The sequence below is a fragment of the Toxorhynchites rutilus genome, chromosome 2 (genome assembly GCF_029784135.1).
Source record: "Toxorhynchites rutilus septentrionalis strain SRP chromosome 2, ASM2978413v1, whole genome shotgun sequence".
NCBI lineage: Eukaryota > Metazoa > Arthropoda > Insecta > Diptera > Culicidae > Toxorhynchites > Toxorhynchites rutilus.
Window position 1 is genome coordinate 35,586,747 of NC_073745.1, and position 12,462 is coordinate 35,599,208.

The 12,462-nt window shown below is 40.7% G+C and overlaps 1 protein-coding gene across 1 annotated transcript; it reads left to right on the forward strand.

The window, feature by feature from the left end:
- Window positions 1-2,803: 2,803 nt before the first annotated feature.
- LOC129764269 (uncharacterized) lies at window positions 2,804-3,600 on the forward strand. The gene is made up of 2 exons (XM_055763189.1): window positions 2,804-2,950; window positions 3,011-3,600. Exons 1-2 carry the CDS (start codon window positions 2,884-2,886, stop codon window positions 3,535-3,537), a joined length of 594 nt encoding a protein of 197 aa, XP_055619164.1. The 5' UTR covers window positions 2,804-2,883; the 3' UTR covers window positions 3,538-3,600.
- Window positions 3,601-12,462: the final 8,862 nt, after the last annotated feature.

Genomic DNA, 12,462 nt, shown 5'->3' on the forward strand with positions numbered 1-12,462 from the left:
CCCATGACGGTAGCAAAACTCTCTCCACAAAGGATGACAGCTAAGCTGATCTGGACCGGCAATATTAACAAAAAGGGCTTCTGTTGAGAAGAGTGCAAAACGGAGATAAGTGTGTGTATATTTAATTGCTTTAAGCCATCGATATATGGATATTTGTGTGCGTACGTGCGTGTGTTTTAATGTGTTGCGCTGCGGGTGAACATGTCGATTCGAACGTGGCGACAACGAGGGGAGATAGCGGGAGGGAAATATTTGCGCTTGGATATTAGTAATGAATCTCTGCTGAGGCAAATATTCAGCCTTTCTCCAAGCAGTTTGTTTTCCGTCATCATAAAGGCTTCGTTGGTGCCTTTGACATTGCATCCAATGCATTGAGCTGACGCTATGGTGAAGCAGGTGTTAAGGTTGTGCACTAAAAAATTATTTGGGGAATACCAAGTTATTCAATAAGCTATAATAAGTTATTAATTTATTTGGGTTCGCGTGTCAGTTGCAAAACTTCCTTCAACTAGGATTGCATTTGCGCTAATCTTGATCATAATGAAGCAGTGCTACTCTATTCGAGGTTATTGAGATTAACAGAAAGAGTTTATTTCGTTTATTTAGTCACCAAGAAAGTAAATGTCGTTCTGGAGTTTTGTATGTGATTTGGTTTCTCTTGCCAGTAGCAAAACTTTCTCCACTAAGGATGATAACTGCACTTATCTCGAGCATGTATTGTTCTGCGAGGACAAGAATGAATCATCAAACAATAATGGTCAAAAATTATTTCAGGGCGACCAAACTAAAGAATGGTTATTTCTAAATTTTCGTAGCATTACAAAATAATATTCACAATTATAAACAATCGACTTGAATCAAACTACAGCGTAGTTCTACGTCAACAATGCGGTCGTGTCTCGGACATAACCTCCTATAACTTTTTTTTTTGAAATTCACAGTATTTTGAACGCTACAGTAAGCTGTCTCTTTTAGTTTTTTGTACAGCTTTAGTACGCTTTAGTAAGAAAAAGTGACAGGAGGGTTGTGCTTGGGACACGACAGCATAGTTGACGTAGGATTCCGTCAGGCTATCTGTTGATTTTGGATATGTTTGAAAAATTAAACTCTGATAATGATTTGGTGGCCCTGAAAAGGGCTGTTTTGTTCGATTGTTGGTTATTGTTTGTTCACTCCACCAGTGTTTACGACCGAGTGAAGATGACAGAATGATGGTAATTAGTCGTTAGATGGTGCGTATCAGATAGAAGATGTCGAAGTGGAATGAAATATGATGAAAACCGCCCTCTGTGACCCTAGGCGAGATGTCTTCTGTGTTATGTATGGATGAATTATAGAAATACTCATCAATGTTATATAAGATAATTATCAATATCGAACACAATCATCAACTTTTCTCATCAGTAAAAACATGTTACTTCAATATAGAGAAAACATATTTGAAATGGAAAAGGCAATTTTCTTTTATAATTTTTACTTTCTGAGTGTATATTCAACCCAATGCGAATTTTAATTGTACTAACAACACCTAATACAGTGGAACCTCGATTATCCGCGGTGCGGTTTATCCGCGAAAGCGAGTTCCATAGTAATGCTATGGACTTTCCCGGAATTTATCAGTGAGTGGTAGGATTTTGCTTTTTTGTATTGGCCATGGCTTTCACATTATTTGACTTCTGGCGTACAAGAGCTTATAGATGGATCGTTTAATGATTCCTGTATTGATAAAATCTAGTTATCACGATGAAATATCTTTTTTTTGTGTTTGCATCTCTTTTTTAGTCGTTTATCGCGTTATCCGCGATTTTCGTGATCCGCGGTGACTCAGCCAGACTATTCCGCGGATAATCGGGGTTCTACTGTACTATATGTAGAGCATATGGGAAATCACTTTTTTCGAATATTTCTTCACTTTTACAACTTCTCTCGCCGTATGAACTTTCCTTGGATGAAAATAAACAAAACAAAACAGACAGCTTGAACCGAACGACCCGTTCTCCAGCGGGAACACACCTTGGATTTTATTTATGAAAATTGAAATAAACCGTTCTATATATCAAGTCATTTTTAACATAACTACTACCATATACAATTTTACACTCACACTTGTGCTAAATTTTTCACAATACACGATCAGTTATTGATGTGAAATTTCACGAAGCAACCAACATAAAAATTCCAAATTTAAATTTAATTTGCTAGAATTAATCGTATCACTCACCTTAGTTGCAATATAAAAATGCCCCCGACTTGCATATATTTGCAATGTCGATGTGACATTGCAAATGTCTAATGACAAATCCGCTCGCAGCAAAAATAGTAAAGAACATTATAAAGCTAATGCTTCTTATGCTTCATGAAAACGAGACCTGTTTTCCAAAAAATAAATAAAGATTCGGCGGGTGAATAATTACGGGTAATGGAACTACTATGTCCAAGTTCATGTGAATTACAACCGTTAGTCTATTTTAAGTGAAGATGTGTATAATCTACGGCGATAAGCCGTATACGATTGACGTCTTGGAAGACAAAATCCGCCACGTTACCACTAATATATGCCCTCCATTGCTATAAAAATTACCATACGTCGGAAATCATATTGAAACAAAAACGATGAGGAACTATCATTCGGATAAAGGATAAATTGAATACGCTTTACACCATTTTTTTGTGATTCATTTCAATTTGAAGATATCCGCCAGTATAAAAACAACACAATGTATTTTAGTTGCAAGGTGTAAACTAATAATTAATTTTATCAGAATATTTCAAACATCACAGTTGGCCTCGAAACTGTCAACAATTGAGCATAAAAATTAGTGTTTCGAAAGAAATTCAGTATAAATTCCCTGTATAAAATACAAACAAATCATATTTAAAAAAATGTCCGACTGTGTACCAATACACACGATCCACAACGCCTTCGATATGCTTGGTGATCCAATACATTGTGAGCATTTACATTCTCGTGTATATGCATTCCGAAAATATATATACTCTTGTCTTTCAGTGCCAATTACCATCGGAAACGAGCAATTCATTATCACCCAACAAGACCAACGTAGTGTTCTAGATCGCAGAACATGGTTTTTGAGTCGACCTGTTTACAACGCCATTACACCAACCCCTCCTACTCAGTTTCTTCTTTGCTTCAACGAGCAGCAAATTCTTCAACTGCTGCTGGCTAGCTTAACTGTTCGCCAACCCTTCCCAATCGTACAACCACCTTGGGTGTTCCACTACGAGAAGCAAACCTCCACCGATGATCTTCCTTATTTCGCACGCAAGAGCGATACGAAGCGGATGATTGATCGATCTGACGCGGGGCCAGTGGTAAAACATGTTCACTTCATCGTCGATCAAACCCATCGACAGGACGCGGCAGTCAACACGAATTCGTTGCCGACACCTCCCGATGTGACAATGGAATGTGATCCAGGGGAGGGTACAAGTGGAAACATGGATTCAAGTATGGGACCTGAGAGCGCTTATGATCACATCAAGAACCGGAAGAAACAAGTTAACTGGTTTTGGTGAAGGATGTAATGAAATGTATTTCCATTCGAAAGAAAACCCTCAATGAAATACAAATATGTTATAACTTGTTCCAATTCTCAAGATTTAACATAGCACAATTCCATGCGAAATTACCTGGTTACCCTCACTATTTTTATTTATTTTTGCATGAGGTGGCGAAATTACAATTTTTGTTATCATATGACCAATTTCAATTACGACTGATTTTTTCTAGGGGCATATCCATAATCATTGGGATTTTTCTCAAAATATCGTAACTCGAAATGACTGGCTGTCTAATTTAATTATGGTTTTCCTCAAAGTTGTCTGTAAAAAAAAAAGACGTGTGGGTAATGTCGGGGACATAACCGGAAAGACGTAGGACTACACCAATAATGTGGTACAGCGCCATAGACAAATATGTTACATACAGACATACAAATATGTTACAGCTAAATAAAACCGTTTAAAAACTCCAGAATTCTACCAAATCGAGCGCGATTAGCCACTCATTCACCCGGCGCGACGCTTCAACCGCTTTTAACTGACTTCGATAGGTTCTTCTGCTGCAGAATCTCATAGAAACTCCTGTCTCTCATTCTTGCGGTATCGCACCACATACATCCCCGGCAAATGCAGCGATATCTCTTATGCTGAAAATTTCAAGATAGCGTCTTTCCTGCTTGGCGTCCGATGAAAGAATGTGGCCAAGCCCTTTTTTTCACTTAAGTTCTTTTTATTTCTTAATTTGGTTCACATTATAATATAATACAGGGAAACTTCGATATAACGTACCCTCGATATAACGTCACTCGATATAACGTACACATGATCAAAGTCCAAAAAATATTTTTTTTAAATATTTTTTTTCTGGAAGAACAATAAATTATCTGTATTTTGATATTAAAGCTTGTGTTGTAACTTTAACCAATCCCGAAATACTACTGTTTTGTGATTCCAGATTCTAAATGAATAAAACTTCAATCAACAGAACGATGGGAAACATCATGAGAAAAGTTGGCTTCGTCTTCTTATTGATTTTATTCATCAACCTTACTCAAACAGCAATACAATAAAGTAATATAAGCTACGTTTCAGAGTTCCTTATTATGCTTCGATATAACGTACATTTCGATACAACGTACTATTTTGAAAGTAAAATGTACGTTATAACGAAGTTACCCTGTACTACATTTCAAGTGATCAACCTAGGGTTCTACGGGGTCGATTCTGAGAGTCGCTTCACGACGTGACAGTCAATTTGCGCACGGGTTTGTATTCTGAAAATCGGCGTAATTAAAAAAAATGCCAGGTGCAATGAACTCTTTTCATTTCTCATTGTACTTCCGAGTCACTCGACTCTTAGAATTGGGTTAGAATTGTCATATAACTCTGAAGGGAAAAATGTCACTTATACCGACTTGACTCTCAGAATAACCCCCTACATCTTTAATTTGCAATGTCAAGTTTTGTAATGATTTGTATCACACACATTATCCGATTGTTTCATATTCCTATTGTAAAATCATGCCTAAACTTTTCTAGTTTTTTGTTACCTTTTTTTTACCTAAATCTAACTTATAAGATACCCTCCAGAAATTATTTACATTATCCCAACTTACACTACTTATCTAACTGGAAATAAATATATCTACCCAAACACCAAGCCGTTACCTTGAAAGGTAACGACTATAAAGTCAGGTAGCATAATCATACAGATTTAGTATTATTCCGTGCGTTGAGAGAGCGCAACTCTGTTCAAATTTCATACAATTGTTATTGATAATTTCATCCAAGGTTTTAATCCCGGCCAGCTAATGTATCTCCGAATTTCTCGTTCTGGGAGGAGAGTGCGTTGAAGTTTTAATTTGTGAGTTGGAGCACAGCACTCCCAAATGGGCATCGCATATGCGATAACTGGAAATACTATTTGTTTGTATACTGCAAGTTTGTTCGTTAGAGATAATCGAGAGTATCTATTGATCAGGGGATACAATGACCTGATTAAAATGTTACATCTTGTGTCTGTTTTGTCAATGTGTGCTCTGAAGGTAAGCTTTCGATCGAAAGTTAAACCCAGATACACTACTTCTGAAGACCATTGAATACTATTGCCATTAAGACTGACTGTCATGTTTTGAGGAGGAACAAGCTTTGGAGTGTTCTTGTGGGGAAACAATATGACTTGTCACTATTCACTCGCGAGACGCGACACGGAACTAGGACACAACACTTATAATCCTTACAAACATTAAAATGGTTAAAATTACCTTTTTCGTCGACCGGTTTCGGGCTCGATGTTGCCCATCTACTGGACGGTGTCCGACTGGTTACGATGGAGCACTAACACATATTCATACGGTTATCAGTACTTTTTTTTTTTATTAAATCGTTTATTTTTACAGGCTCAGTTACATAAGTTTAAAGGAGCCAAACTCCTATCTGTATAGTTACAAGTATACATAAACATTTTTTATTAATTCTAATGTTAATGAGGTAGAGAACCGATTACTCGCGGCTTGCTCGAGTTTAGAAGGGTGACATTTTGTTTCAGGAAAAGGATGGGATATAAGGATATGTTGACAATGTTCACACTCACATTCGCACTCACATTCATCATACTCAATTCTTAAGCCTATCTTATATCTAACATATTTACATTTCACCTTATTCTATTGTTAGTAAGAAGGGATTTGATTTCTCGCGAAGGAAAAGGAAAAGGAGAATATAAGGATATAAGGACAATCACACACGAAGATCGATAGCTTTTAGGAAGACATATATTTGGGACATGTAATCAAGGTCTAACCGAGCCAACACATCTCTCACCGGTACATTGGGCTGCCTTCCTCTAGCCCGAAGAGAGTTTTCTAAATTCGATCTGGCAACAAGATACTCCTTGCACGACCAAACAACGTGTTCGATGTCGTGGTAACCTCGGCCACAAGCACAGATATTGCCATAGGCAAGATTAAAACGAAAGAGTAGCGCGTCTAACGAACAGTGATTGGACATGAGTCGAGCGAAGGTGCGAATAAAGTCCCGACTTAAGTCCAGACTTTTGAACCATGGTTTGAGGCTAACCTTAGGGATAATCGAGTGTAACCACCGACCCAATTCATCTTCGTTCCACTTACGTTGCCAGTTAGCGATGGTATTTTTACGGACTAAAGAATAAAATTCATTGAAAGCGATTTGACGCTGATAAATATCGCCTTCAATTGCACCTACCTTTGCTAATGAGTCAGCCCTCTCATTACCCGGAATTGAGCAATGTGAAGGGACCCAGACAAAGGTAATGACATAACAGCGTCTGGTTAAAGCACTCAAATTTTCTCGTATTCTCTCAAGGAAGTACGGCGAGTGCTTTTCCGGCCTCACTGAACGGATAGCTTCGACAGAGCTAAGACTATCCGTTACAATGTAATAGTGTTCAACAGGTCGTGAGGCGACGCTGTCCAGCGCCCAATGTATTGCTGCCAATTCAGCAATATACACAGAGCAAGGATTCTGAAGACTGTGGGAGGTGCTAAAAAATTCGTTGAACACTCCAAATCCTGTGGACTCATTCATAGAGGACCCATCAGTAAAGTACATATTATCACAATTGACACGCCCATACTTTGCATTGAAGATCGTAGGAACGATCCCCGATCGATGATAATCTGGAATTCCATGGATTTTCTCCTTCATGAACAGATCAAAATGTACAGAGGAATTGATGTAGTCAGGAAAACAAACACGGTTGGGAGTATACGAAGAAGGATCAACCTGCATGGAGATGAATTCATGATATGAGCTCATGAATCCAGAATGAAAATTTAGCTCGATCAGCTGCTCAAAATTTCCGATCACCAATGGGTTCATAACCTTACACCGGATGAGGAACCGAAGCGATAATAAATTGAAGCGATCTTTTAGTGGGAGTACGCCTGCCAAAACCTCGAGACTCATGGTATGCGTTGAGGGCATACATCCCAACGCAATACGGAGACAAAGATACTGAATTCGCTCGAGTTTAATGAGATGTGTTTTGGCAGCTGATTGAAAACAGAAACTGCCATACTCCATCACTGAGAGAATAGTTGTTCGATACAACATTATAAGATCTTCGGGATGGGCTCCCCACCAGGTGCCGGTAATTGTACGGAGAAAGTTTATTCTTTGTTGGCATTTTTTACTCAGATACCTAATATGAGCCCCCCAAGTACATTTGGAGTCGAACCAGACCCCAAGATACTTGAATGACATAGCATGAGTGATCGGTTTACCCAAAAGTTGAAGCTTTGGTTTTGCTGGTCTATGCTTCCTAGAAAAAACCACCATCTCTGTTTTCTCCGTGGAGAATTCGATCCCTAGCCCAATGGCCCAGGTTGAAAAATTGTTCAAAGTATCTTGTAAGGGTCCTTGCAGGTCAGATTCGTTTGATCCTACGACAGACACCACTCCGTCATCTGCAAGTTGTCTTAGGCTGCAATTTTGTGTAAGGCAATTGTCAATGTCGTTTACGTAGAAGTTGTACAAAAGGGGGCTTAAACATGAGCCCTGGGGGAGGCCCATGTAGGAGACCCGATTTACTGTCGAATCCCCGTGAGAAAAGTTCAACTGTTTCTCACAAAGCAAGTTATATAACATATTATTCAACAGAGGCGGCAGACCCCGAGAGTGTAATTTATCTGACAAAACCTCTATTGAAACAGAATCAAAGGCCCCCTTTATGTCCAAGAATACTGAAGCCATTTGTTTTTTTTCGGCGTAAGCCATTTGAATTTCTGAAGAAAGCAACGCAAGACAATCATTCGTCCCCTTGCCCCTGCGGAACCCATATTGTGTATCTGAGAGTAGGCCATTCGTTTCAACCCATCGATCAAGGCGAAACAAGATCATTTTCTCCAACAATTTCCGTATACAAGACAGCATTGCTATTGGGCGGTACGAATTGAAGTCGGACGCGGGTTTTCCGGGTTTTTGAATAGCTATAATTCGCACTTGTCTCCAATCATCTGGAACAATATTATGCTCCAGAAACCGATTGAATAAATTCAACAAGCGATGTTTCGCCACATCAGGGAGGTTTTTTAACAAGTTGAACTTAATTCTATCCGTTCCTGGAGCCGAATTGTTACAAGAAAGGAGAGCAAGAGAGAATTCTACCATCGAAAACTCGGAATCAAGATCGCACCTATCTTGTGGTATATCTCGAACAATTTTTTGCACAGGAACGGAATCGGGACAAACCTTCCGTGCAAAATTAAAAATCCATCGATGTGAATATTCTTCGCTTTCATTCGATGAAGAGCGATTTCTCATGTTTCGAGCCACTTTCCATAATTTTTTCATTGACGTTTCTCGTGACAAACCTCCCACGAAATTTCGCCAATAAGCACGTTTTTTCCCTTTGATTAAGTTTTTAAATTGATTTTCAAGGTCAAAATACGTTTGAAAATTCTCAATGGTTCCACGTTTCCGAAAAGCTTTAAATGCGTTCGATTTATCCTGATAAAGCTTGGAACATTGGCTATCCCACCATGGATTGGGAGGCCTTTGACAAAAAGTGGAGCCTGGGATGGGTTTCGTTTGAGCGCGAACCGCGCTGTCATATATCAAACGAGAAAGGAAGTTATACTCCTCCAATGGAGGCAAACCATCTCTGGAATTGATGGCTAGAGCAATTGCGTCCGCATATTTTTTCCAGTCAATGTGTCTTGTGAGGTCATATGCCATGTTTATAGATTCAGAAGAATTCGAACCAATGGTGATGGAAATTTTGATTGGCAAGTGATCACTACCGTTGGGGTCCTGGATTACATTCCACTTGCAATCTAACGATAATGAATTCGAGCAAAGCGAGAGGTCAAGAGCACTTGGGTTAGCAGGAGGTTTAGGAACACGTGTTGTTTCCCCAGTATTCAAAACGGTCATATTGAAGCTGTTACAAAGGTCATATATCATCGATGAACGATTGTCGTCGTACTGTTCCCCCCAGGCAGTTCCGTGAGAGTTGAAGTCTCCCAAGATCAATCGTGGCTCAGGAAGGAGTGAGCACATGTCAACAAGTTGCTTGCGGCTAACCGCAGCTCTCGGAGGCCAATACAAGCTGACAATACAAAGGTCTTTGCCTCTGATGTTTGCATGACAAGCAACAGCTTCGATCCCCCCAATAGGTGGAAGGTCAATTCTAAAAAATGAGTGGCACTTATTGATCCCCAATAGCACCCCTCCGTATCTGTCAACACGGTCCAAGCGTATGATATTAAAATCGTGGAAAGAGAGATCATCTCGCGAAGAAAGCCAAGTTTCGGACAGAGCAAAAACGTCACAATTGAAGTTATGAATTAAAAATTTGAATGTATCCAATTTAGGGATAAGACTACGACAATTCCACTGTAAAACAGTGATATCTCCGACCTCTCTATTTGAATTAGACATCAAGAGAGATAATCATTGCAAGGAGGGGCCATGTTTGCATCAATTGTTGCAAAATTGTCTTTAATACTGGAAGCATTGAAATGACAATGGTTCTGATGGAGTCGGAAACATTAAAACACTTGAAGATTTGGTCCAAAAGGTCAGACAACTTTATAAATCCCGATTGGGGAGTTGAGCTGGACGGAAAAATAGGGACATTTGGGGTTTTTGATGTCCCCTCGAGTGCTGGGTCGTTCGAAGGTGAACTATTCCCACGGAAGCCAGGAGGAACCTGATTTTGCTTGTCCGCTGCACTCGATTTTTTAGGCATGCTAACAGGAGGTATAACCGGAGGGGCTTGTCCTTGAACTTTGGGAGTGGTCACATTTTTGCGCCGGGGATTCCCTTGGAAAATGAACGGTGTGCCCCCGTTAGCTGTGTCCGCTTCCATTTCGTCAACGGGCAACGTGGCGAAGACATTTTGTGTGATGATTGGTTGTTGTTGTTGGGCCAGTGGAGAAGCGCCCTTTAAAATATCCGCAAAAGTGCGTTTCGAGCGTTCCTTCAAAGAGCGCTTCTGTTTCTCCCAGCGACTCTTGTAAGTTTCACAAACTGAGAGCTCGTGTGGGGATCCCCCGCAATATGGACATTTATGCTCAGTCGCACTGCAGGATTTCCCCTCATGTTGCTCTCCGCAAGTGGCACAGCGCTCCTTGTTGGCACAATAATCTGAAGTGTGACCAACTGACTTGCATTTTTGGCAAGTCATGGGCTTTGGCACGAAGAGTCGCACAGGCAGTCTTAATTTGCCCACCATGACGTAGTCAGGGAGAGCGGAACCAGCAAAAGTTACTCGAAACGAGTCTGACGGCGTGAATTTAGTTTTTCCCTTTTCTTGGGATACTTTCCCTAGTTGGCGGCTGTCCAAAATTTTAACGCCCACCAACGGGAGTCTTTTAAATTTACCAACTCCTTCCTTTATCATTTCACACGTCAGACCCGTTTCAGTTATCACCCCCGAGATTTCTACGTCATGGGACGGCACGTAGACACGATACTCTAGGGAGAATCTCTCGTCGATCACAATTGCATTTGCGTGTTTCCGATCACTCACGACAACACGCAGTTTGTTCGGTCTAACCTTAGAGATTTCGACCACGGAGGAATAATATCTTGCCAGATCTTTCGAAACCTGAATGACATTGATGGATTTTCCTTTCGGTTTGGGCCGGAAAAAAACAACCCATGGGCCAGCTCCAGGTGAATCTTCTGGATAGACCTTGACACGAGGAGAGGAAGCAACTGAGGGGGAGGTCGAGTTAGATTGTTGAGCGGGAGCGGGATCAGTAGGGCTGGGAGGCAAGTTCGGGAGTTGAGCGGAAACGGGAGCGGGAGAATGAGGGGGTGAAGAGGAAAGGTTTGCAAATTTTCTTGAGGGAGGCTTGTTGAGGTGAGTTAACTCTTCCTGTGAAGAGACATCTTCTGAGGGGGGAACGCGTTTAAGCGACTTCCCAGCACCCGTAGCTGGGGAGGGGAAGACAGTGGATTCGATATCCATGTCAACGCTTTCTTCCCCTTCTGCCATTTAAAATGGCAGATGTACACTTTCTTATAATTTTTGCAATTTTTTTTATAATTAACCTTAACCTAATAACCTTAACCTATTAATTTCAGTATACTTATTATGCACACCAGTGCGGATTATTTATAACGGTGCTGCGTGTTGATCGTTCGGTACAGCTGAACCCGTGTATCGCACCACGCGGTGATGATGTCGAAGACGGTGCTACGGCGATAACACACCAGCACACAGCGCTCGCGTGCAGGGTTTCTTCCTCTCGCTTGTTGTGTCTGCTTCAATGAATTCACAGGGAATCCCGTTAGTGTCCAACACTCACTTCACCAGCCACGAAAATAACGGTATCACTTCAACGATGGACGATAACGATATAAAACCGTCCGGCGGCTTCGAGCTTAGGAAGACGAATGGTTATCAGTACTTGTCGAAGATATAGTTTGCTGAGTTATCAGCTTCGTCAGATGGAAGAGTTGAGATGATATTGGTGCATCTTCTTCATTCATAAGTGGGGAATCGCTGGTTGAGATGTACATTGATTCCCATGCATTCAACTGTGAGGCTTTTCGTACATTTCTAATAATTTTTGCCTTCTCCCAGTCTACGCAGTGGGCTTGAGTTAAAGCATGTGCTGCCACACTTGATTCGCTGGCTCGTTCATTATCCACCGCATTCTTATGTTCACGTAGGCGGATTTTGAATTTCCGACGAGTTTGACCGATGTATACACTAGTACAGTCTTTGCAGGGAATCTGATAGATCCCTGATTTTTCATCCGGTGGAATTCTATCTTTCAGGTTGCACAAAAGGTCTTTCAGGGTGCTCTCACTTTTGTACACCACATGAAATCCGTGTTTCCGGAGTGTAGACTGACGAGCTTTGATACCTGGTGTGCAATACGACAGCTAAAAGCTCGCGATGTAGTTTATTCACGGGCAGATAAAGGGAATGCAGTTGTGATC

Bases quoted from the DNA above. Each gene is read 5' to 3' on its own strand.
- LOC129764269 (XM_055763189.1), top strand. From the start codon at position 2,884: ATGTCCGACTGTGTACCAATACACACGATCCACAACGCCTTCGATATG. The intron at 2,951-3,010 runs GTGAGCATTTAC...CTTGTCTTTCAG, and splicing joins GCTTGGTGATCCAATACATT to TGCCAATTACCATCGGAAAC.